The following is a 26,815-nucleotide window of genomic DNA, read 5'->3' as shown; positions in this document are numbered from 1 at the left end:
GGGCTGGTTCCCCTCCCCTCCCAGTCCTCCTCCCCACTCTTACCCTTCCTCTGCTTCCTCATCTTCTTCCTCTGTGAAATGCCCCTAACCCCTACAAATAGGATTTCAGGATTTCAACCAGTGTTCCCAACAAATTCCATCAGCTTTAGTGGTTTCTGAAAAGCAGACAGTGGCAGTGCCCCCACCACGGCCCCGGGGGCTGTTGGTCACTTACCTACCCTCACTTTGAATCTCTTGGCTTGGTAGAGGCAGTGGGCTGCCGTTAGGATGTAGAACTCGCTCAGAATGGTTCCACCACAGAACCCCTCATTTTCCTCATTGATGAGCAGGGCCTGTGACAGACGTGACAGGCTCAGTGTGGCCGGCCAGGTGGACAGGTGTTGCCTGACTGAGAAGCCAGCTCTTCAGGTGGCACTGCCCGGCCCTCCCCATGCCAAGCTGTCCTCTCCGGTCTCCTGCCATCCACCCAAGGACAGTTCCTCATCTGTCTCTTTTCTCTGCCTGTGCCACACACTCACTGATATAGGGAGTCATCTCTTCTTTCTACCAAATCCATCACAGTGCTCTCTAAAGTCTCATGCACACAACACATCTGTCCACGCTTTGGAAAAGATGCTCCCTGTGGGAGCAGCCTTTCCCGTCTCTGTGGCAGGATTTCTACCTGGGACCAGGAGACACCAGTCTGTGCAGAAACATCTGCCTCAACCGGTGCGCCTGCCTGGTGTCCCGGCGGTTCAGCAGTGTGAGCCTGTCGCCCACGGTGCACGGACGCCTCCATCCCAGGTGACTTCCTGAGGGTCCCTGTGGCAGCTCCTGTGAAGGGTCTCCTCCCTGCCAGGACTTGGAACACAGATGGTCCCAGGGGAGCAAGCACTGGCAGGGGAGCAAGCACTGGCAGGGGTGCCACACGCTGTCCCTAGGGGGCTGGACTTGCAAGTTTGGAGCCCGGGCATATTTTGGTTTTCTTTTCTCCGGGGAGTTTCCCATCGTGTGATAGTGACTGGGCGCGTGTATAGACCCATGAAACTGCTGACAATATCGAGCCTTAAAACATTTCTTAAAACATTCATGGCTAGAAAAGGGGTCATGTTTTTGCCTCTTTTTTGCATAATTTGTCAACTCATTATCCAGCTTACATGAAGGAAAGTCAGGCTAAGACACGAACACCAACCGTTCTTCCTAAAGATGCAGATGAGGCCACTTGCCAAGACTCAAACCAGGAAACAAGAATCGCAAACCTCAACAGACTGCACGAGGGTCCCTCCAGTGAGCCCTCCAGGGCGCCCCGCCCTGGTCCCCCAGCCCGGGACCCCCTCCAAAACCCCACCTGGGGCTCCAAGTCCGGCTCCTCAGCCCCACAAGAGGCTTTTCCTGCTCATCCTCGGTGGGGTCTCCTGCATCGAGGTTCTTGCCCCAACCACACAGTGCCTGGGATTGGGAGGATCTGGGTCTCAGCTCCCTAACTAGGTTGAGATTTCTGTGTGTTGGTCACAGAGAGGCTTCATGGTTTCATATCCCACCTACACAGCGCCCAGCTCAGTGCCTGACACGCAGAAGGCCCTCAACAAACATGTGCTGCAGAACCGGCTCAGTGCATCCCTGTCTCGCTTGGCTCTTTATAGTTAGACAGAGGCTCACCCGCCACACGGTCTGGGGTGGAGGAAGGCCTGGGGGAATTCATGGGGGTGCTGGCGGCTCTGAGAGTCTTGCTTGTAGGAGAGGACATTCTGGTTATGGGCGCTGAAAATTCGAGTCCAAGTGAGGATTGCCAGAGAAAATACAGGATGCCCAGCAACATGGTTTGGCTGTGTCCCCACCCAAATCTCATCTCGAACTGTAGCTCCCATATTTCCCATGTGTTGTGGGAGGGACCCGGTGGGAGGTAACTGAATCGTGAGGGCGGTTTCCCCATGCTGTTCTGGTGGAACTGAATAAGCCTCATGAGAGCTGATGGTTTTCTAAGGGGAAACCCCTTTTGCTTGTTCTCTCATTCTCTGTCTTGCTGCTGCCATGTAAGACGTGCCTTGTGCCTTCCACCATGATTGTGAGGCCTCCCCAGCCATGTGGAACTGTGAGTTCATTCAACCTCTTTTTCTTTATAAATTACCCAGTCTCGGGTATGTCTTTATCAGCAGTGTGAAAACTGACTAATACACCTAGTTTGACTTGAATCAGATAAACAGCAAATAATTTTTCGCATATGTATGCTTCATGCGATACTTGGAACATACTTACACTGAAAGTATTTCTAGTTTATGTGAAATTGACATTTAATTGAAAGTATTGTGTTTTTATTTGTTTAATGTATTTCTAGTTTATGTGAAATTGAAATTTAATTGAAAGTATTGTGCTTTTATTTGTTTAATGTATTTCTAGTTTATGTGAAATTGAAATTTAATTGAAAGTATTGTGCTTTTATTTGTTTAATGTATTTCTAGTTTATGTGAAATTGAAATTTAATTGAAAGTATTGTGCTTTTATTTGTTTAATGTATTTCTAGTTTATGTGAAATTGAAATTTAATTGAAAGTATTGTGCTTTTATTTGTTTAATCTGGCAGCATTAGTCCAAATCAACAATCAAAGATTAGGACCTGGTATAGTGGCTCACACCTGTAATTCCAGCACTTTGGGTGGCTGAGGAGGGCGGATCACATGAGGCCTGGAGTTTGAGACCAGCCTGGCCAACATGGTGAAACTCCTGTCTCTATTAAAAATAAAAAAATTAGCCAGGCATGGCCGGGCGCAGTGGCTCACGCCTGTAATCCCAGCACTTTGGGAGGCTGAGGTGGGCAGATCACCAGGTCAGGAGATGGAGAACCATCCTGGCTAACACGGTGAAACCCCGTCTCTACTAAAAATACAAAAAAAATTAGCTGGGCGTGGTGGCAGGCGCCTGTAGTCCCAGCTACTCGAGAGGCTGAAGCAGAATGACATGAACCTGGGAGGTGGAGGTTTCAGTGAGCCGAGATCGCGCCACTGCACTCCAGCCTGGGCGACAGAGCGAGACTCAGCCTCAAAAAAAAAAAAAAAAAAAATTAGCCAGGCATGGTAGCGGGCGCCTGAAATTCCAGCTACTTGGGAGTCTGAGGCATGAGAATCGCTTAAACCCAGGAGGTGGAGGTTGCAGTGAGCCGAGATCGTGACACTGCACTCCAGCCTGGGCAACAGAGCAAGGTACTGTCTCTTAACAAAAAAACCTTAAAGAGTGATTTTCTTTTTTACCTTTGAAAATAAGTAGATGTGTTTTTCTCTAAGGTACTGTCTGCCTCCATAGGATTTAGGTGTTTGGGTAAAAAAATTCCAAAATTAGAAATGAAGCAAGGACACTGACTCTTTCTGCCTCCTGTCAAACAGAAGAGCAGATGGAGGCCTTGCCCACCCCGGCACCATCCTCCTGCCCACTGACGCCCCTGCAGCGTGGGCGGCTCCCTGGCTTGAGCCCTGTCTCCTGGTGTAGGGGAGGTTTGAGGACACTAGAGTGTGTGGCTGCGTCTTCTCCCTCTCTTCTGTTTCACAGGACAGCATCGTCCTGGGCATGCCACAGGCAGCCATGGAAATGCCCAGTTTCGAGAAGGGGGTGAGGGGGGCGTTGCCCAGGCCCAGCCTCTCTCTCAGCCCTGGCCACTTCCCTGTGGAGCTCACAGCCTCCTTGGCTGCCCGGAGGGAGGGGACAGGCAGGCAGGCTTGGGTGGCGGAGCCCCTCTATCCTAGTTCGGAACAGTTCCTTCCTGGATTGCTATTCCAAGTGTCAGGCTGGCCTCCCCGAGGTGCACAGCGGGACAGGTGGTGCGTCCAGCAGGCCCAAAGGGCCATCCTACAGTTACCTGCCAGGGACACTCCCCGTCCTTGCATTCCCGGCCTCCCACGATCCTGACGAGGTTGTTGTCACCCCTCTCGGGCTGCGTCTGGTTGAAGTCAAGCAGGTCGAAGGGGTTCTCGGTGGGGTCCAGGTCAGCTGCGTCATACGGCTTCCATGTGATGTTGTTAGGGGCCTCCCTGCTACTGTTTGTGGCCTGGGCCACTGACCTCTTCCTGCGTTCCAGGGTCTGTTTCCCACAGGGGTAGGGCCCTGAAAGAAAGAGGACGGCCAGGGCCTTCAGCACAGAGAGAGGCTCCCCATAGCCTGCACAGCTCACCCTGTGGGAGAAGAGTCAGAGAGCCGGAAGGCAGAGCGCAGGGGCACCCGGAGGGGCAGCGGGCTTGCGGGGCGAGGCCCCACGTCGTCAGCAGGGGTCGGGTCTTCAGGTGAGCGCAGCTGTCCGAGCGTTGGCCTCCCCTCAAGTGACCGCCTGTGAACATTGGATGCCAGGCAGCAACCCAGGCAGCGAGGGGAGTGTTGGCGTCTGCGATTTGCCTGAAAATGCACCAAGAAGTCAAGAAAGCTTGACGGATGGACAGAGACAAATGGGCCGGGTGAAATGGGATGAATGCATCTGGCCGGAGGATGCCAACAGGAGAACCCAAGTGCTGGGCGTGTGCGGCTTCCTGCAAAATTCTTTCCAGTGTGCTGTGTGTTGGAAAACTTTTCCTAATGAAACACTGAAGAAAAAAAAGTTTTCGGGCAGAAGGAATAGCACACGCAAACAACCGGAGGCACAGGAGAGCGTCTGGAATAGCACAGCTCCCAGAGAGGCCACGCTGATATGTTAGGAAGCTTCCTTTTGTATAATGGCCAATGAGGGCACCAAGGCCAAGAGAATGGCTGAAACATGGTGGAGGAAGGCAGGGGTGCCGGGGAGCAGGAGAGGAGAGGAGGAGGGGAAATGGATGGCAAGGGGCTTCTCTGTGGCCACACGTGTCTGGGGTCAGATGGGCACAGCTTAACTGTTTACTTGCTGTGCTCCTGCACGGTCTGAGGAGGCTCCAGCAAATTCGCCAGCCGCAGGGGCCTTCAGCCCGCCGTGCCTCAGCTTTGTCCATGTGTGCAGTCACCACCCTTCCAAGTTCTGAGTTCATCCATTATTTGGAACTGAACTTTTTTTTTTTTGAGACGGAGTTTCTCTCTTGTCTCCCAGGCTGGAGTGCAATGGCATGATCTTGGCTCACTGCAACCTCCGCCTCCTGGGTTCAGGCGATTCTCCTGCCTCAGCCTCCCAAGTAGCTGGGATTACAGGCACGCGCCACCATGCCCGGCTAAGTTTTTGTATTATTTGTAGAGACAGGGTTTCACCATGTTGGCCAGGCTGGTCTTGAACTCCTGACCTCAGGTGATCCACCCACCTTGGCCTCCCGAAGTGCTGGGATTACAGGCGTGAGTCACCTCGCCCAGCCTGAACTTTTTGCACTACGAAGTAGTTTATGTAATTTTATTTTCACACATCACACTTGCTTTTTTTTTTTTTTTGAGATGGAGTCTCACTCTGTTGCCCAGGCTGGAGTGCAGTGGTGCAATCTCGGCTCAGTGCTCAGTGCAAGCTCCGCCTCCTGGGTTCACATCATTCTCCTGCCTCAGCCTCCTGAGCAGCTGGGACTACAGGTGTGCACCACCATGCCCAGCTAATTTTTTTTTTTTGTATTTTTACTAGAGACAGGGTTTCACTGTGTTAGCCAGGATGGTCTCAATCTCCTGACCTCATGATCCTCCCTCCTTGGCCTCCCAAAGTGCTGGGATTACAGGCGTGAGCCACCGCGCCCAGCCCACACTTGGTTTTAAATGGATTTGTGATTATTTCTAGAATTAAAAAATATTCATGTGTATGTCAAGAAATGACTTCAGTTAAAATATTTTTTAATCAGCTTAAGCTTGAATGTCATTGCCAGTAGCAAGGTCAGCCATGGTGTCTTTCACTTGCTGAGATATTTCAGGCATATAATTGAAGCAGTGCTTGAAGGATGCATATGGAACCCGGTCTTTTCTTGATCACTCATCTTTGGAAGTAAATTGTTTTCAGTAAGAAGGATATGAAAGGAAGAGTGACAGAACACTCGGGAGTAACCTGTGTCTGGAGGGGACAGTCATGGCAGGCGGGGGCAGAACACGGTCTGGGGGCTGAGCCACACCTGAAGCCAGAAGGTGAGCTGGGTCACCAGGCTCTTGAAAAGGCGGGCCTGGGACTCTGCCCTTCGAATATGCTCCTGGGTAAGGCCGACGCTGTGGGTCGGGCCAGCTATGAGTGGGAGTGGGGTCGCTGTGCAAGGTGCAGCTGTGACGCCTAGGCCCCGCCTTCGAGGGCCTCACCTGTGCTGGCCGTGTGGAAGTGCTGGCAGCCAGGCAAGCCCAGCGTAGGCAATGCCCACGGGGTCAGGACAGGGACGCTCGTCCCCACCCTGCCCTGTCCCCTGCTTATCCTGTGCTCACTACCCTCTGGCCGCCTATTGTCCACATTCATCAAGGAAAAGAAAAACTAAGTTCAATGAACACTGGTCCTGGTAAAAGGAGCTCAGAGCCTGAGCGTCCTCTGACTCCCATCCCAGCCCCGCACCTTAGCTCCAGTTCCTCGGGCCAGCTCTGCCCTTTGCCTGCCCTGGTGCTTTGAGCCCTTGCACTAGATGCCCCCAGAGTCCAAACGCAGACTGAAGGCCTGTGGTGGGCCAGGCATCGTGCAAAGTGCTCCAGGGATCACCCAAGCAGTCAGGCAATAGTGTTGGTCCCATTTGTCAGATGGGGAAGCTGAGGTTAAACAGCACATCTGGCTTACAGAAATAATGGGTCTGTTTCCAAACCTCATGGTCTTCATGTTTGAACCAGCTGGGCCCGGAGCCCAGGGCTCAGTCCTGTCCTCTTGGTGTCACTGTTACCTGCCAGGCCCGCCCAGAACATGCCTGTGTCCCCGCCCCCCGGCATGGGCTTGTCCTCCCTGGCCCGGCCCAGCGGCAGCTAGTGGCTGTGGCCCAACGTGCCTCCTACCTGTGGGAATGCAGGCCTTGCTGTTGTCAGCCAGGGTGTACCCGCGGGCGCAGGAGCACACCACTGAGTTCTGTTCCTCGTGGCAGAACTGGTCACAGTCCCCGTTGTCCAGGCTGCAGAGCTTCCGTGTGACTGCAAAGGAGAGGCATGTTGGCTCCGGGGACAGCTGGAGAAATGGAGGCTGGGCTGGCCCAAGGGTGCCAGCTACATCCACTTGCCTGTCAGCCACAAAGCAGCCATTGGGTTGAGCAAAGGGCCAGAGCCAGGCAACAGGTACACTTGCCTTGAAGGGCACCTCACGGGTCACGGGGAGCTCGTGGTGCAGTGCCTGGTGGAGCCAGACGCCAGGCTCCAGGGACCTGCCCCTCACACCTCCGGGATGACCGGCACCCCCTGCCCCAGTAGCACTCACATTACGGTGACTCCACATCCCTCTGTGTGGGTTTTGATGAAAAAGTAATCACAGTGCAAAGATCAACATGCCTGGAATTTTAGAAAATGTTCATAATAGCCCTGGGAGCTTGAGCAGGGTTATGCCTCATAAGTTACCAAATGGTGTTCCAGAGAGGTGACTCCGGACTTGTAATGGAATGATGCATAATTGATATTCTCATCAGGGAAAATTCAAAAGTAATCCAATCTAAGAACATGGTCTAAAGATGATCAATTAGGCTGGGTGCTGTGGCTCATGCCTGTAATCCCAGCACTTTGGGAGGTCGAGGCGGGCGGATCACGAGGTCAGGAGATCGAGACCATCCTGGCTAACACGGTGAAACCCCATCTCCACTAAAAAATAAAAAATAAAAAAAATTAGCCGGGCCTGTAGTCCCAGCTACTCAGGAGGCTGAGGCAGGAGAATGGCGTGAACTGGGAGACGGAGCTTGCAGTGAGCTGAGATCGTGCCACTGCACTCCAGCCTGGGCCACAGAGCGAGACTCCATCTCAAAAAAAAAAAAAAAAAAAAAAAAAGATGATCAATTAAGTACTTTAAAAGAAATGCAAATCTTTTTCCTTAGGGAAAATTGATCTAATAGTAGCCTAACTTTTTATTTAAAAATTAATCACCACATTAGAGAAAGCACTTAGTGATTTTTCCATGTAGAACTAATTAAATGTATCAAATTTTTATAATTGGGCAATCACAAATATTCACAAATATTGACACGTGCATCCATACACATAAATAAGAGGTGATTTAGAATCACTGCACAGGGTCACAAGGAGCAGGAATAACAGGGCAATGCACTTGGCTCCAAGGAAAACAGAGAGTCCACTCTTGTTTACACATGAATGGATCACACGCTTCATCAATGTTCTACAGTCTCTCTCGGAGGAGCAGAGAAGTGACTGTGTCTCTCTCATCATGTCCCCAAACTGAATCGTTTGGGGGACATATTGGGCTTTTTTTTCTATTGCTATAGTGGCCTAGTATAATAGAGCCCAGACTTTGTAAATCAGAAATGACTTAAGATTGTTTCATTAGGCGTTTTCACTTCTTCCCCTTCCCACCTGCCACTCTTCAGTGGCATCTGATCTGAAGGTATATCAAGCAGAGGAACCTACATAATTCACAGTTTTTGCCTTCGAATCCTTCTAAACAGGTGCAGGTGTATTCCCCGAGGCCGTCTTTACATTTGCCCTGGTTCTGGCAAGGACTGGTCTCACACTGGTCGCCATCTGCAAAGAGAGGATTTCGAAACTGGAGTCTGCAAGCTGTTTCCCGCATCATGGAAACAGTTTTGATGTGCTAACCTTGGCCCTGCTGTTCAGATAACTGGAAAAGGCTTCCGGTTTCTCTGTAAACAACTCCCCCTCTTTGGACTTTATTTGATCCACCCCCTTTTGTGGCCATGTGTACGTGATGCCTTTACCTAGGTGGATCACCGGCCCAGCTTTTCGATTTTTGCTGGTGTTTTGCAGTGTGTTTACAGTCAGAGGTGACCACAGGGACCAACTGGAAGGACGGAGGAAAGGTGAGAGCCTGATGCTCATTTCTGGGCTGGGCCTTGACGGGAGAGGAGGTTAGGGTTCCTCTTTCCAAATGATCCTGGGGCAAAATGAGAAGGCAAACACTAACACGGGGCTTCCCATTTCTTGGAGGATTTACATAATCTAATTTAGAGATAGGCCCAGTTGTCATTTTGAGAAATGTGAATACTGTTACCAGGTAGTCATGACTGATGCCATTTCAGATGCTATTAAGCATTAAATCAAGGCGGTTGCCTTGGTCGGGAATCTAATCTTTCAGACTCTGTTTTTTGCTTTTACCGAATACACTTGTATTTAAGAAAAGTTATCATGGAATTTGGTATCCTCAAATGAGAATGAACTGATTTAAATATATATCTCTAACTCAATAACAAAACTAGGATTAGTATAAAATTACTTTAAAAACTCTTTTACAATAACTATTATGGAAACACCCTGAGGGAAAAAGTCTTAAATGAGTAAAATTAGAACAAACGCAGAAAGGAAATTCAGGAAATATTTTCAAAATTCAAATATCCTAATGAACCCCTCTCACTTAAGCTTAAAACAGAAAAAATACTGACCTTTGTATTTATTCCAGAATTCATTCTAAAAGGAAAAAAGAGATTTAAAAATATATTAGGAAAAACAGAGACATTTTATACCAATAACAACCATAATTAAGTGACTCAAGCTGAATAGGATATTTTCCCCAACGGCAGTCACTTTTAGGAATGAATTGTCCTAGAACTATTCAATCTAAAGAGGAAAGCTATTCAGATCTTCTGCATCTGTGAAGATGTGGCTTCAGTCATCTTAAATGAACCATCTTTGTTGAATATTGAAAATATTTTCAAGTTAATTACCTAGAAATGGGTTGCACCAAAAATGCCTTGCTCTGTTTGCTACTCCCGAGCTGGTCAATGGATGGTTTTTAGTTGCTACGCCTGAGCTAAACATTCAGACAAGGGTCACATGCTTGTCAATAGTCATTACATTAGTTGAAAAATATTCACTGCTGATTAGCTTAAAACAGGTCATCAAGAGCCTAGACTACACTAAAAAATGTCCATAGTCTTATTGTTTTTTAACTCTCTACAGTTGGCTGAATAGTGTCCTCCCTGCTAATTCAGGTCCACCAGCAGCCTCAGAATGTAACCTTAATTGGAAATCGGGTCTTTGCAGATGTTAACTAAGCCAAGGCTGTAGATGAGATCATGCTGGGTCAGTGTGGGCCCTAAAGGAGAACGTCCTTATAAGAGACAGAAAAAATCACACAGAGGCACAGAGAGAGAAGGCCATGTGACGATGAAAGCAGAGACAGGGGCGACGCGTCTGCAGCCCAATGATGCCCATGATTGCTGGGTGCTCCTGGAAGCGAGCAGAGAGCCTGGGACAGAGACTCTCTCAGACACTCCAGAAGGAACCAACACTGCCGACACCTTAATTTCAGACTTGTCTCCAAAGCTGCGACAATAAATCCCTGTTATTTTAAGGCGTTTGTAGTGCTTTGTTATGGTTGCCCTAGGAAGCAAATATACTATCTTTTTACTTTTTTACTTTTAAAATTCTCACACAGCAAAACCAATGTTTTGGTGTACACTTCTATGAATTTCAACACATGGAGAGACTTCTGTAGCCACCAGCATCATCAGGATGCAGTACAGGTCCATCCTTCCCCTCAAATTCCCCATGCCATCTCCCCCACCTGCCAACCCTTGGCAAACCCTTTCCCACCACTAATCTCTTTATCACAATGATAACAACTTATTGAGCATGTCATGTAAATGAAAGTGTATATTATAGGACCTTGTGAAACTAGCTTTTCATTCAACACAAAGCCTTTGAAATTCATGCGAGTTATTGTGGTATCAATAGTTTCTTGCTTGTTGTTGCTGACAACTATTATATTGTATGGCTACACCCAGCAAAAGACATTTATCTTATTTCCAGCTTTTGGCAATTAAGAATAGAGTTGCTGGCCAGGCGTGGTGCCTCATGCCTATAATCCCAGCACTTTGGGAGGCTGAGGCGTGTGGATCACTTGAGGTCAGGAGTTCGAGACCAGCCTGGCCAACATGGTGAAACCCCGTCTCTACTAAAAGTACAAGAATTAGCCTGGCATGGTGGCGCATAACCTGTAATCCCAGCTACTTGGGAGGCTGAGGCAGGAGAATCACTTGAACCTGAGAGGAGGTTGTAGTGAGCTGAGATTGTGACATTGCACCCCAGCCTGGGCAACAGGAAGACTCTGTCTCAAAAAATAAAAAAAAAAAAAAAAAAAAAAAAGACTAGAGTTGCTATAGACATTTATGTGCAGGATTTTATGTGGAAATAAGTTTTCATTTCTCTAGGGTAAATGCCCAGAAATGGGATTGCTGAGTCATGTGGTAACCTTATATAACTTTATAAGAAACTGTCAAATTCCTTTTCAAAGTGGCCGTGCCATTTTGTATTCCCACAAGCAGTGTATCAAAGTTCTGCTTTCTCCGTATCTTAACCAGTGCTGTTATGTGTCAGTGTTTTTTATTCTATAAGTATGTAGTCGTTCTTATTGTGGTTTTTATTTGCATTTCTGTAATAGCTAATAATGTTGAGTATCTTCTCACATGTTTATTTTCTATCCATATATCCTCTTTGGCGAGGTGGCTGTTAAGGTCTTTTTTTTTATTGTTTAACAGGGTGTTTATTTTCTTCTTCTGAGCTGTAAGATTTCTTTATATATTCTGAATATGATTCCTTTGTTGGATATGTGATTTGCAAATATTTTCTCTTAGTTTGTAGCTTGTGTTTTCATCCTCTTAACAGTGTCTATTTCTGAAGTGCAAAAGTTTTTAATTTTGATAAAGTCCAATTTATGACTTTTTTCTTTTATTAATCATTCTTTTGGTGTCATGTCTAAGAATTTTTGCCTGGCTCCATGTCATAAATTTTGTTGTATTTTCTCCTAAAAATTTTATAGTTTTGTATTTTATGTTTGGATCTATTATCTATATTGTGTTAATTTTTGTATAATTGTGAAGTTTAGGTCAGGTTCATTTTCTTTGCATATAAATATATAATTGTTCCAACACTGCTATGGTCTCAACATGTCCACCATACATATGTTAAAATTTAATCGACAATGTAATAGTATTAAGGGTGAGATCTTTAGGAGGTGATTAGGCCATGAAGGCTCTGCCCTTGTGAATAGGATTAATGTCCTTATAAAAGAAGCTTCACACAGTGTTTGTGCCTTCTGCCTTTCTGCCATCTGTCAGGTGAGGATGCAGCCATGAGGCACCATCTTGGAAGCAGAGACCAGGCCCTCATCAGGCCCCATATCTGCTGGTTTCTTGATCTTGGAGGACTTCCCAGCCTCCATAATTTACCCAGTCTGATCTATTTTGTTATAGAAGCACAAACAGACTGAGACTAATATAATTTGTTGAAAAAGACAATTCTTTCTTTCTTTCTTTTTTTTTTTTTTGGAGACAGAGTTTTGCTCTTGTTGCCCAGGCTGGAGTGCAATGGCTTGATCTTGGCTCACTGCAACCTTCACCTCCCAGGTTCAAGTGATTCTCCTGCCTCAGCCTCCCGAGTAGCTGGGATTACAGGCACACACCACCACGCCCAGCTAATTTTTGTATTTTTTTAGTAGAGACAGGGTTTCACCATGTTGGCCAGGCTGGTCTCAAACTCCCGACCTTACGTGATCCACCTACCTCGGTCTCCCAAAGTGCTGAGATTACAGGCATGAGCCACCGTGCCCAGCCGAAAATTGATATCTTAATATGTTGAGTCTTTCAATCCATGAACACTGTATGTGTCTCTATTTAGGTCTGTTTAAATACTTTCATTGGAATTTTGTAGATTTTGGGATAAAGATCCTGTATATGTTTTATTAGCTTTACATATAAGTATATAATTTTCTTTGAAGCAATTGTAAATGGCATTTAAAAAATTTTGGCTTACAACTAACTGTACGTTGCTACTACATAAAAATATGATTAACACGTGCTGACCTTGTATTCTGTGACCTTGTTACACTCAATTGCAAATTTTAGGAGCATTGATATGGTTTGGCTTTGTCCCCACCCAAATCTCATCTTGAATTGTAGTTCCCATAATCCCCATGTGTAGTGAGAGGGACCCAGTGGGAGGTAACTGAATCATGAGGGTGGTTCCCCCATGCTGTTCTCGTGAGAGTATGTTCTCATGAGATCTGATTTTTTTTAAGAGGATTCCCCTTTTGCTTGGCTCTCATTCTTCTCCCTCCTACAGCTATGTGAAGAAGAGCACGTTTGCTTCCTTTTCTGCCATGATTGTAAGTTTACTGAGGTCTCCTTAGCCATGTAGAACTGAATCAATTAAACCTTTTTTCCTTTATAAATTACCCAGTCTCGGGCAGTTCTTCACAGCAGCATGAGAACAGACTAAAACAAGCTTTTTTCCCCTTCACATTCTTTAGGATTTTCTAGATGCATGATCATGTCATCTTCAAATAGTGATAACTTTATTTCTTTTTCTTGACTTATTGAAGGCCTTCCTTAGAGCTAGGACTTCCAGTATAATGTTGAATTAGGAGTGTTGGGAATGGACATTCTTGTGCTGTTCCAGTCTCAGGGAGAAAACCTTCAGTTTTCACCTTTAAGTATAATATCAACTGTAGACTCTTTGTAGATGAACTTTATTATGTTGATAAAATTCCCTCCTATTCATATTCTGCTGATAGGTTTTTTATAAAATCATAAATGGATGTTAAATTTTGCCAAATTTGTTTGTTGCATCAATTGACATGATTATGTGGATGTTCTCTTTTGTTTATATGGTGGATTACATAATTATTTTAAAATATTGAGCCAGTCATGTGTGCCCCAGATAAACTCACTTGGTCATGGTGTATTATTATTCTTTTAAAAATATATTGCTGCACCGTTTGCTAATATTTTGTTGAGGACTTTTGTGTCTAGATTCATGAGAGATGTTGTTACGTAGGGTGGTTTTTGTTTTCAGTATTTGTCTGGTTTTGACATCAGGGTAATGCTGGCCTAAAACAAACTGAGAAGTGTTCCCTCTTCTATGTTCTAGAAGAATTGTATAGAATTGGTGTTCTTTTTGAAATGTTTGGTAAAATTCTACCAGTGAAACCATCTGTACCTGAACATTACTTTTTCAGAAGGTTTTAAATTAAGAATTGAATTGGCAGGTATCTCTTTCATCTTGTGTATGTTTTGGTGGCTTGTGGTATTGAAGAATAGGCCCATTTCATCCAAGTTCAAATCTCATGCAAATTTATATGTGCAGAGTTGTTCACAGTATTTTATTATTATACATTTAACATCTGCAGTTTCTGTAGTGATGTTCCCTCTCTTCCATTTCCAACATAGGTCCTTTTTCTTTTTTTTTTTCTGTCAATCTTGTTTGAGTTTCATCAGCTTGTTAGTTTTGTCTATTATTTTTGTTTTAAATTTCTTTGATTTCTGCTTTTTCAATTTCCTTTTGGTTTATTTTTTTCTTTTTTTCTAGTTTATTAAAGTGGAAGCGTACATAAACAATTTGAGACCATCTTTCTTTTCCCATATGAGCATTTAATGCTATAAATTTCCCTTGAAACACTGCTTTTTTAGCTGCATCCCACAGATTTTATGTTACATATTCATTTTTGTTCAGCTCAAAATACTTTCTTACTTCCCTTAAAATTTTCTCTTTGACTCACAGATTATTTATACATGTGTGACTTAATTTCCAAGTACTTAGGGAAGTTTCCAGTTATTTTTCTGTTAGTAATTTTTAGTTTAATTCCATTATGGTCAGAAAACATACTTTATGTGAGTTCAATCTTTTTATTGAGGTGTGCTTTAAGACACAGGATATAGTCTACCTTGAGGAATTTTCCATATGTGGAAAGAAAGTGTACTTTGCTATTGTTGAGAATCCTATAAATGTCCATTAGATTCAGGTCAAGCGATGTCTGGAAGACTGGAGGAAAAAATGATAAACTCACAGCCGGCTGTATCATATCATACATCTAATTCTAATTTTATTCCACAATACACTGCGATTTACTTTTTAGGGTCCTCAAATAGCTGCTACATGCATTCTATCCATGTTTTGTAGCTACACTCAGTGGGAGAGGCAGTGTGGAATGTGCTTTCTTCATCTTATCTGGAATTGGAACTTGTTGATAACCTTTAATTCAGTCATCTCTCTCTGGAGAAGCCATTCTTAGATGATAATCTAGAAGAAATGCATGCATATGTGTTTTCCTAATAGCAATATTTAGAAATAACTTATATGGCCAAACTCTGAGAAGAGTAAATGCATCATAAAATAAAATATAGCTTAGCTATAGAGTAGCTATATAGAAGTAAAGAAGAGTGTTTGAGAAATGATGCTGAGTGAAACATAAACTTGGATCAGCATTATTTACTTTTATTAAAGAAAAATTCTACCAGTGGAAAAAAATATATGTATATATAAGAAGTATTTGAAAATATTTCTGAAAATTCTAAATTTTTTCTGTTAGAGACAAGTCATTTATTTGCTAACAAGGAAGAAAAAGGAATTCTTAATTTAATTAAGAATTAGAGTAGACCTTGATCTTTTGCAGAAATGCAAAGATATCTGAGTCACACAACTTAGACAATTAAAATTTTCTAGATATAAGTGTCAATGTTGTGCTTTCCATTGTATTAGTGGCTGCTACATTCTCTTTCTTGTCTTCAAGTTTCATGCCAGGAGTCAGAAATATTTCCTTGATGTTGTGGGAGTCTGTGAGAAACATGGTAACACATTTGATTGTCACGCTCCAACCAGCTGTGGGCGGAGGCCCATATTCCAGGGTTGTATGGAAGCTTTCATCTATGAATGTGGCCTCATCATCTTTGCTGGCCTTGTCTTGTTTGTCAACAGCTGCTGCTGTTGCTGCATGGAAACATTCAGCTATCTTCATGACAAATAGCTCAAAGTGCTCAGTGAGACCCTCTTAGAGTGACCTTTTGGTCAAAGAGCTCATTATCTGCAGGTGATAACAGATAAATGTGGGACTGATGTAAGTCACTTTTAGGAACTCCTTGACAAGTTTATCTAGGAGCCTGGATATGTTCTGAGGTAGAAGACTTTCAAAAGCTTTTGTTACATAGACATCACCAAGAATTTTTTGAGTTTCTTCAGTTCCAAAGAGGTTAGTTTCTGGCAGCGTCACACCCAGCACTTTTTCAAGCTCTTCTACCACACTGATTCTCCAGAAGGGTGAGGAGAAGTCAACCCATGGGTTTGGCTTTCTGAGCCATCTGTATGGTGGGTGACCTTGTAACCACCTGTGATGTGCTTCATCCCTGACATAATCTTTTCTTGGATTTCAATGAGATCATGACAGTCTGCACAGACCATGTAGGGTGGCAAATCAAATACATTCTCTTATTCCTTAACTGGCATCCAATTTCATAAATCCAGTCAATGCTACTAACCAGCATCTGAAGGTAGAGTCCTGGAGCAATTCTCAAATACAAGTTAATGCCCAGCTTGTTGTGGCAGGTGATGAAAGGCTTAGCCCCTGCTACCCAGGATGACGTTCATCATGAGGATTTCAATGTCTAGAAATCTCAACTCATCCAAAAACCTTGTCATATATGTGGTGATCTTAGGGCAGATGATACACTGCTTTCTCAGAAAGTCACTCAGGATCAAGTCCAAGTACTCAAATAATATTGGGTCTCCTTGCCTTTGAGGCTAAAGTAAGGATGGAGCAACATGTGAGCCAGGAGACAGCAGTGCAATTTTGCAGGGGCTGATGCTGAGCTCACCCTTCTTGGTGTTTCCCAGATTTTCCTGGACTCCGAGTACGTCTCCCTGAGGCAGTTTATTTATTGATTTATAATTCCTTGACCTGGCCATAACTTGTAACTTCACCCTGGTCCACAGGGGTCATCAGAAGGTGAACTTTCCCCAGCTCTTTTGGCATGGATCTTCAGGGTGATGTCAGTCAGGTGGCCCTGGGCTGCAGGTGACTGCACTCCGGGATGAAGCAAGTGAGTGATGTCCACATGAAAGCTGCAGGGGTCTTCCCCAGTAACCTTCAGCGGTGGCCTGCGCTGGGGGACCTGTAAGGGGCCTCGAAGTTTCCATTTGGGTTCACAGTCAGTGGTGTGGCTGATGGCACCAGCCGCGGCTGGCCTAGCTGTTGCTCACTGAGTTCCGGCTTGGCCCCCTTCTCGGCTACTTTCTTCTCTTCAGCTCATTCTTGTCAGTTCGGGATCACCGCCGCCCACTTCCACTTCAGAGCCCTGTCCTGCAGGAACCTTTCCTGAGGCCTGGGGTGAGGAAATCGAGACCCCTCGGCCATTTCCAGGTTCGTAAGAAGCCCCGCCTCTTCGGGGGAGAGGGGGGTAGCGTGTTCCGCGCGGGGCTACTGCGGCTGCGCAATCGCGGCCTGGTGTCACTGTGCTCCTCCTACTGCGCAGGCGCAGTGCTGGGTTCGTCGCCCGGTATGGATGCCGGTCTTCCTGCTGCGCAGGCACAGTGCTGGCTTCGCGGCCCAGCCTCAGTACTAGTGCTTCTGCTGCGCAGGCGCAGTACTGGGTTCGTGGCCTGGCGTCAGTTGTGCGCCTGCGCGCTGGCGCTCTAGGCTGTGGCTCTCAGCGACTACGGAGGCCAAGGCACGACGCCGGCTGCGGGCGTGGGAGGGCACGATTTCAGCTCACTGCAACTCGGCGAGGCGCTGGCCGAGACCATGACTACTGGTTTTTAGGTTAACATTTTATTTTTAAATAGAACTTAACTCTGGCAGAAGCCCTGTGACCCTCAAGGGACTTGGGCGTATCCCTCCCCGCTGAGTCCTCGCCGGGAAGGAGTCAGCGCGGGGGCGGCACTGATGTCCCTGTTGGCAGGACTCCACCGAGGCCTCGATTTGCTGGTCCCCGCCCCAGAAAGCCTTTGCGCACGCTGCCCCTTCCTCCAGGCCGCCCCCTGGATGGACGGAGCAGCGGGGCCAGCGAGGGCGCTGTGGCCTGAGTTCCTTCCCAACAGCCAGGCTATCCTCAGCCCTTACCGTCTTGTCGCTGTCCTCAAAGACCTCGCGGGCCTCTTCGTATGAGCAGGTCTCTTCCATGCACTCTCTTTCGAGGTGTCCTTTCTTCATCTCTTCAAGAAAGGAATTGGCCCTCCTGACCCTCACCAGGATGTTGTTGGCCTGCTCCTTGCGGATGAACACTGGAAGGTAGGGAGGACAGGGTTAAAAGCTCTGGTTGCCCTCACCCAGGCTCCCCCTCACCCATGCTCCCTGACTGTGATGTCCCTTGCCATATCCAAATCACAAAAGGAGGATCACTCTCTTGTAAACTAAAAATAAAATTCTAAGCCACCAGCTCACTGAGTGGACCCCTCCTCTCTGCCAAGGGAATTCCATAGGAACCTGAAAGACTAGTTGAGGCCATGAGGGGAAGCAGGTCCCACACACCTCATTATTTCTTCCTTTGGAATTCAGGCACAGCTGACCAGCATTCACATTAAGAGACCTTGAGGCTGACCAAACAGATTCTTTGTAGCAATAAGATACCAGTTTCCAACCTGACTTCTTTAGTATAGGATCACATGACATATAGCAGGCCCTAAAATAAATGATTTTACTCCAAATTGTATTTCTTTGACATATTTTGAAATGGCCCTGCAAAGCTGTCTCAGGGAAATCCACATTCTGTAGAGAACCCCCTTACCTTTCCAGGTCTTTTTCTGAGCTGAGAGTCTAGCACCTTTTTTTTTTTCTCTTTAAGATGGTGTTTTGCTCTGTCATCCAGGCTGGAGTGCAGTGGCACAATCTCAGCTCACTGCAACCTCTGCCTCCCAGGTTCAAGCCATTGTCCTGCCTCAGGAGGAGATTCTCCTGTCTCAGCCTCCCGAGTAGCTGAAGCTACAGGCGAGCACCACCACAGCCGGCTAATTTTTGTATTTTTAGTAGAGATGGAATTTCACCATGTTGGCCAGGCTGGTCTTGAACTCCTGACCTTAAGTGATCCACCTGCCTCAGCCTCCCAAAGTGCTGGGATTACAGGATGAGCCACGGCACCTGGCCATGGGTGTAGCACCTTTTAAAGGTCCGAAGAGGAAACAGTTGCCATCTATTGCCTCTAAGGGTGGCCACCTATGAGTCTTCATCTACATAACAAGAACCTTGGTCTTCACAACCTCTTGTCTTAACCCAGATACTCATTTCTATTTATTCCAGGTCTTTAGATAATAACTCTTTCAACTGATTGCCAATCAGAATATCTTTGAAGCCACCTATGTCCTGGAAGCCCCCACCTTCCCCTTTTCTGTAACGAACCAGTATACAACTTATGCTTATTGATTGGTGTCTGCATGTAACTCTGTCCCCCTAAAATACATAAAATCAAGCTGTGACCCAACCACCTTGGACACATGTTCTCAGGACCTCCCAAGGCTGTGTCATGGGTCGTGGTCCTCACATTTGGCTCAGAATAAATCTCTTCAAATATTTTACAGAGTTTGGCTTCTTTATCAACACTTTCTTCAGACACTTTGAGGGCTGTGGAGGGAAATGCACATTTTCCCCCCCTCCCCCCAGTTCTCTATGAGGTACAGCATGAGGCACCTGCTTTAGACCCATGCACCCTTCTCTGGAGAAGTAGACACATCCCATCCAATCAGCTCACCAGCCTCCTCACATGCTCACGCCGCCTCAGCCTGGCCACCCAAAACCCCTTCCTTGAATTCTCCCTCCCTAGGGTGCTTTCAGCCCGCTCTGCTCTGTGCTTTGGCTCAAGCTGTGCCCTTCAGCCGGGCCCCACTCGTTTTTAAGGTCTCTGCTCTTTGTTATGTGGGGATTGGCGATGCTGTTTCGATTACAAACTATAAAAGTACAATTTATGAAGTGCCAGGACACACATACATGCCAACTTTCAAGAAATAGTATTTATTAGTATTTCCTAAAATACAGTACTTAGTACAAAGTTTTCTATTTGATTCTACTCTTTAAAAAAAAAAAAATACTGAATTGATTTCATGACTGGCAAATGAGTCTTGATCTGCTGGTTAAAATGCCCTGGATCCAAGAGTGTGTGTCCCTTGTAGAGTGTGTGTCTGTGGGCTGTGCTGTCCACATCTCTCTGCCTGTGTCTCCTTTGTCTCTCACTCACTCCTCCTCCTCTTTTCATTTTGATAGCCTCAGTTTCTTTTCTTGGCCCTCCGTAGTCTTTTTCTGTGCTTTTTTTCCACTGAAAAATTCAATGTCTCACTACAATAAAGATGACTCTTCCAATTGATCTCTCTAGCACTGACTTTTGTACTGAGCTCCATGTTTTCAGCTCTCTCACTATGACAGATGCCTTCCCTCATCTCAGAACTCCAAACTCTCCATGTCCAAAATTTAAAACAAGACTGCAGAATCAAGCAATCTTGAGTTTCAAAAACATCTTAGTCACTTATTATTTATTATTGGCAGAAGGGAATTATAACATCTACTCTTAGAGTTGTTTTAAAGATTGTATAAACTCCTAGTGTTGAGTCTGGTATACAGAAGGTGCTCAGTAAATCTTGGGTTCATTCCTACCTCCAGTTACTTTACCTTCCAAATTCCCCATTTCTTTTAGTGACACCAACATTATCCCACCAACGCTAGGCTTAGATTTATTGTTTGTTGACCCTGCCCCATTACTCTGCGTGTCTGCTCCACTCGCACACGCTTGCTCTGAAATGCAGCCCACACGTGGCTCCTGCAAGTCTGCACACATGGCTCCCTGCAACCTGCAGCCTCATGTCACCTCCACTCCACAAAAGGCACTGAGGAAGCTGAGGGGTGGAGAATGCCCATCTCCCTTGGGGCCCCTGGCTCTCATGTTGGGATGACCACAGCCTCAGACAAGTTATCCAAGCCTGGCTTAGTGTTTCCCAAACTGGGACTTGCAGACCTCCTGGGCTCCAGTTGGGGTCTGAAGACCACGTTCTGCCTTGCCCTCGGCGTTCTAACACACCTCCATGTGAACACCTCTCTTGGTACCTTCTCTCTTCCCCTTGGTCTCCTTCCTTGTGGCCAGATTGACATACGCTGCTTTTCTCTCTGCTGCCCTAGAGCCACAGTGACGGTTCACAGACTTGCCACAAGGATTGGTCCCCACTCAACCAGGGCCTGATGCCCTCACTGTCTCTGGTCAATCCCTTGCGCCTCCTCTGACCTCTTAGAGGAACTCGCTGTTCTGTGATAGCGGCCACAGCTCTGTTCCCCTTGCCATCCACCCCCGAGCATCCCCAGGCTGGTTGACCACTAAGAATTCACCTTTCCTTTGCAGCCCTTGTCCAGTTCCCACCTTTTCCCATCTCTCTGAAGCCTGCTCAGCTCTCCCCAGCTCATGGGGGTAGGACACTGCCTATAAGGTTGAGCTGGACTGTGTGAGTAAGAGGGTACAGGTGGCAGGCACGGGGTGGAAAGGGTGATGCAAGGAAGTCAAGAACCACCCAGAATCTGCCTCTAGTGGTCTTAGAACAGAGCCCAGGGTCTTCCCATGGCCGGGTCTTCCCATGGCCAGGCCTCCCCGGCCGCACCACCTTCAACTCTGCCCTCACTCATCTCTCTCTGCCACACTGGGCTCTGCGCTGACGCCCAACACTCACACCCCAGGACTTTTGCACCAGTCACCTCCCTGTCTGGAACATTCTTGCCACAGATACCCAAGTGGCTCAGCCCCAGTGCCCCCCGAGAGACCCTCCCTGACCACGCCCTCTGATGTTGCCCCCACTCGTGTCTGTTTCATCCCCTTACACTGTGCTGTTTGTCTTCTAGCGCCCAACCCCTCTCTGACATTACATGCTGACAGGCTCATCCTTCCCTCCGCTGGAAAAAGACTTGGCGTGTTTGGTCACAGCTGTATCCCTGTGCCTAGCACGGCCGGAACTTAACCAATATGTGTTGAGGGAATGAAGGAAAGACTGCGCGCCTGGCTTGGCCCTCTGGACTGAATCTGGGCGCTTCTGCTCTCTGTTATGGCTGAGTCGCATCAATGCTTCAGTCAGACTGAGCAGGCCGGGCCTTGGCCACGTAGCCACACTTTCTGATGTGAGTAAAATGGGACTGACAAAACGAAATTAAAACAAGGTTTTTAGACACTTGTCTCAAGAACACTTGTCTCAAGAAATTAATGGAACACTCTAGAACTCTGATATGGAGCATCCAGATTGGTAGAGGTTTGTTGTGTGGTTTTGTTTCTTCAGAAGCCGTCGGGAGCATTGCAGTCCTGGAGCACATGGTTGTGTTTGTTGTTATGGCAACATCAATGAATTCCACAGTCAGCAACTGCATTTGAGCAAGTTTTACCAGCAAGCAAAATTTTCAGTCAGTAAGGTCCAAACTCATGAAGAATGGATTTAAACTTGTTGAATGTAAAGATTGAAACTGAAGCCACGTAGCTTTAATGATTGCCAGTACCACAGCGATAGTTTAAAGGCTGGCACTGCAGGTACTCTGCATATTCTGATTTTATTAAAATAAAAAGTTGGATTGCAGAACACACTCACAGGTGGCAGGACAGGGCTGAATAATGTCTCTCCAAATTCATGTCTTTCCCAGAACCTCAGAACCTGACCTTAATCGGAAATAGAACTTTTGTGATGTATTTAGTTAGGAAGACATTTTATGGGAGTACGGTGAGCCCTAAATCCAATGACACCAATGACTGGTGTCCTTCTGAGAGAAAAGAAGACAGAAAAACAGCCATGGTGAGAACCCCATGCGATGATGGAGGCAGCGATGGGAGCAATGCTCCCACAAGCCACGGGCTCCGAGGCCGCTGTCACCCCGAGGCCAGGAGACAGGCCTGGAGCAGACTCTCCCCCAGCCTCTGGAGGAACCAGCCCCGCTGATGCCTTGATTTTGAACTTCCAGCCTCCAGAGCTGTGGGAGAAATGTTTCTGTTGCTTTAAGCTACTTGGTCCATGGTCCTTTCTTATAGCAGTACCAGCAAAGCAGTGCTGAGGTCCCACTGCCCAAGAAGAACTTCCATGACTGCCAGGACAGCCGTGCTCACTTAAAGGCTAGACTGCAGATGCTGTACGCATTCCGATTTTATTAAAATCAAAAGTGTGCACAGCAGGGTCCTGAGTGGGACCTTCTGGGACCTGTGTTCAGCCCCACCCACCCCACAGTGCAGCTGCTGAGGCCTCTGAGGCAGCGTAGGGGAGGGAGATGGCCTGGCCCTGGCTCTCCGGGGCTGGCCATGTCCGCCCAGGGTCCAGGCCGGCCCCCGGGGACACCACAGGCCATGGTCATGAGCCAGGCCCATGTCACACAGCTAAGGGTGTCATGACCCTGTGGACCCGGAGGTCTGCGAGGTGGGCGCCTGCATTTCCCATTGGCAGGAAGGGAAGCTGGCACTCCACCAGGACCCTGTGTAACTCCCCTAGTTTCCTCCTGTGGGTCTGGGTGGGCCCCTGGCCTGTCCTCTCATCCCCACCCTCCACTTCTTCCCAGGAAGAGGAGTCCTGCCAACTTCCATTCCCAATAAGCCAGAGCAGCTTCCAGAGCCTCGGGTTGGGCTTAGGGCCTCAGAAGCCCTGGGCTGGGCTTGGGGCCTCAGGAGCCCAGAGCATTCTGGCTGCAGAATTTTCTACCAATTCACTGAAGCATCTGTCTGTTTGCAGAGTAGCTTTGCTGTCGATGATGATGGCATGGGTCCTTCCAGGGCCTTGTTCCACCCACGCTGATCTTGTCCCACCACAAGCATCACAGTGGGCTCCTGCATGGGGCAGTGTGGCCTGAGGGGCGGGAAGAAGGCTGGGAGAGATGGAGCCACACAGTACCCCATGAAGACGGGAGTCCTGTTCCGTGTGGGAGTCCTGTTCCGTGTGGCTCAGGGGACAGAGGCTGGGGAGGGCAAGCGGTTGAGGGTGGGATGGAGAAGAGCCCTGTGTGATGTGACTGGAGCTCCAAGTCACCAGGCGGAGGGGCCGTTTAGGTCAGTGATGCACTGAGGATCCACTCAGCCTTCCCAGGGGTCTCCCCCTTCCACCCCACAAGGGTCTCCCCCTGCTCCGTCTCTCTCTCACACACTCCCTTCCCAGGCCTGGGTCCCCTTGGTGCCCCTGCCTGTCCACTTTGTCCAGGATGCAAACAAGTCTAGGGTCCCTGTCTCTCGTGTCCCCACCAGAGGGGCCTCCTCTTCCGCCGCTGTCCCCAGCCTTGCCTGGTTTCTGTCCTTTCTGGGCCTCTGCTTTTGGACAGGCCTGGGGGTCCTGGACAGCCCTGCTGCCCCCATCTGTCCAGCTGTGCATTAGGCAGCCCCTTCCCAGGCAGAGCAAGTCCAAGGGTGGTGGCACTGGCTTGGCTCAGCCTCCTCCTCCCTGGGAGCTCCTCTGCTGTGCTCCTCATCCTGTGCCTCCCTGTGGTGGCAGATGGCCAACTGTCCTGTCTCTGCCTGCCCCAACCGCTCCCTCTGTCTCTGTCTCCCTGTCTCTCTACCTCTGTCTCTGCCTCTTGGCCTCCCATCTCACTGTGTCTCTGTTTCTCCCTCCCTCTCCCTTTCTCCCTCTGACTCTGTCCTTGTGTTTTTGTCTCTGTGACCTCTGACCCGCCCGTCTGACTCTCAGCCACAGGGAGCCACAGCTGGCCTTGAGGATGCCCTTGGCTGGAAAGGCCAAGCCCAGCCCTCCGAGGCCAGCCTCTGACAGCGGTCAAGGCACCCACCGTCCAGGCTGCGGAGATGAGAGGGTTTCCCCAACTGCCGCCCCTCCCTGCTCCCTGGGGCTGCTGTTGGGTCTGAAGGGCAAGGGGCACTTACAACTTTCCCCAGGCAGCAGGAGGCCAGCCAGGGAGGCACTGAGCAGGACGAGGTGCAGCGGTCGCCCCATGGTGTGGCCGAGTACCGTGTCCCTGTCCTCACTGGGACAGGCTGCTGGAGCAAAGTCCACGCCCCGGCTGGGATGGCTGTTGTCCGGCTGCTTATCACTTGGCTTAGGCCTCCTGATTGGAGCCGAGACCCGCTGGCGAGGCAGGGGAGTGACCACGCTGGGAACACAGCCGCTCTGGCCCCACCTTCCCCAGGCAGAGCTGGGCGGCCAGAGAGGCCCCGCGGAACCTCATCCTCATCAGTCACCAGGGCCGCGGGCGTGAGGACTTTCTGTTCTAAGAATAAAAACATCATTTCATGCTTATTTTGTAGTTTCCAGATGTTTACATTTAACTCTCAGTCCTCACAATCACATAAAAATATCATTTTCCCCATCATTTTTCCAGAACAGAAAACTAAGTTTAGAGAGCGCAGAAGCCTGAGCCGAGGCCGCTGGCAGTGAGTGTGGGATCTGAGCCCAGGACTTCTGCCCCAAGGCCCTGCTTGTTTCTGGGCAGGCCCTTCCGCTCACAGCCACTCTCTGGGTGGTGTCAGGTGGTCTCATGTCACGGGGGGGCTTGGCATCTGCACCATGGTCTCCCACAGGCCAGGCTGGCACCTGCCCCACTCATCCCCAAACCTTCTGTGCCCACATGGCCCCAAAACGTACTTCTGTGGGGAGTGACCTTCCCCTGACCGTCTGGAGGGACAGGCTCTGTCTGAAACCCCTCCTGACCTGCCCACCACTGGCCACACTGTTCCGAGGCTGAGAGGGCTTCTGGGCTCGTTCTCCAGCGCAGAAACCTCCCGTCACAAGGTCCCTGAGCGTCTCTGCTCAATGGCTGTGGGAGTCACTGGGAGGTGCAGCCGGGATTTTTGCCTCTGGGGTCTCTGGAATAAATGGTCTAAAACTTGGCCGGTGTGGCGATCACTGCCTGCTATGCCGTAGTGGCCGGGGAGCAATGCCCCTAAAACCCACAGCACTGGCCACTGCCTCACAGTGCGTCTGCCTTGATGGGTCGCCCTGTCTCGCAGCCACCTGCACTGAGCCTGGTGTGCACACATTGTGCGTCATTGTGCCTGGCACACAGGAGGCACTCACTGAGCCCCACCCGACTGCACAAACTGATGATGCTGGATGCCAACGCTGGGCTGGCCTCCCATGGCGGGCACCACGCACAGCCCGGTTCTCTGAGAGGGGCCTTCCTGGTGGCACCAGATGTCTGACTCCTGCCTCTCCTGGTCTCCACACTCCGACATCGCCTCTAGGCATGTTTGTATGGAAAGACCAATGCGGTGTGTGCACTAACAGCAGGATGCTCATGGCAGACACGCAGTCTTTGTCATCAATGCTGAGTGGCGATGCTGGCTTGGGGGGCCCAAGCCTGCCGCCTCATCCCACCCTGTCCCAGGGCCATGGCCAGTGGCCTCCCCATACTCTATCTCGCCACTCACAGAAAGCTGGAGCTGAGCCGTGGCAGATGGCACGTCCCATATGAAACATGTAGCCTTCGGGGGTGCCCAGGCCCTTCAGCGAAGCCTCTGGGGAGTCCCGGGCCCCCTCCTCCGGCAGCACCATGCATTTCCCATTGGCAGGAATGGAGGCTGGCGCTCCACCAGGACCCTGCATGACTCCCCTAGTTTCCTCCTGTGGGTCTGGGTGGGCTCCTGAACTGTCGTCTCATCCCCACCTTCCGCTTCTTCCCAGGAAGAGTCCTGCCAATTTCCACTCCCAAGAAGTCAGAGCGGCTTCCAGAGCCCCGGGCTGGGCTTAGGGCCTCAGGAGCCCCAGGCATTCTGGTTGCAGAATTTTCTATGAATTCACAGAAGCATCTGTCTGCAGAGTGGCTTTGCTGTCGATGATGATGGCATGGGCCCTCCCAGGGCCTTGTTCCACCCATGCTGATCTCATCCCATCACAAGCATCATGGTGGGCTCCTGTTTTACAGATAAGGAAACTGAGGCACAGTCACTCAGACAAAAGAGAAAGCAGAGCCAGCTCTGACCTGGATCAGGGCCCACCACTGGCTCCCATCCCGTTTGGGGGGCATTAGGAACTGGGGTCTGGCCAGGGTCAGCAAGCATCTTCGGCAGAGGTCCTGACACTAACCATGCTGGGCTTGGGGCGGGTCAGCTGGTCTGTCTGGCTGGACATCTCTGCCACGGCCACTCCATGGACACTAATAT

The 26,815-nt window shown here is 48.6% G+C and overlaps 1 protein-coding gene across 2 annotated transcripts in view; it reads right to left on the bottom strand.

The window, feature by feature from the left end:
- F10 (coagulation factor X) overlaps nt 1-26,510 on the bottom strand; it is a 29,164-nt gene extending 2,654 nt beyond the window's left edge. The window contains exons 1-7 of one of the 2 annotated variants that reach the window (XM_024230891.3): nt 24,581-26,510; nt 17,848-18,008; nt 9,401-9,425; nt 8,412-8,525; nt 6,849-6,980; nt 3,826-4,070; nt 225-332 (exon numbers count right to left, since the gene is read on the bottom strand). In XM_024230891.3, coding sequence (XP_024086659.1) covers nt 225-332; nt 3,826-4,070; nt 6,849-6,980; nt 8,412-8,525; nt 9,401-9,425; nt 17,848-18,008; nt 24,581-24,650 — 855 coding nt within the window. In that variant the 5' untranslated portion in view covers nt 24,651-26,510. Of the gene's footprint in view, nt 1-214; nt 333-3,825; nt 4,071-6,848; nt 6,981-8,411; nt 8,526-9,400; nt 9,426-17,847; nt 18,009-24,580 lie in introns of both variants that reach the window. The other variant, XM_002824449.4, reaches the window with a different exon arrangement.
- Nucleotides 26,511-26,815: the final 305 nt, after the last annotated feature.

Source organism: Pongo abelii, chromosome 14 (assembly GCF_028885655.2).
Source record: "Pongo abelii isolate AG06213 chromosome 14, NHGRI_mPonAbe1-v2.0_pri, whole genome shotgun sequence".
NCBI lineage: Eukaryota > Metazoa > Chordata > Mammalia > Primates > Hominidae > Pongo > Pongo abelii.
Note: the sequence above shows the minus strand (reverse complement) of the source record. Positions and strands in the feature narration are given on the sequence as shown.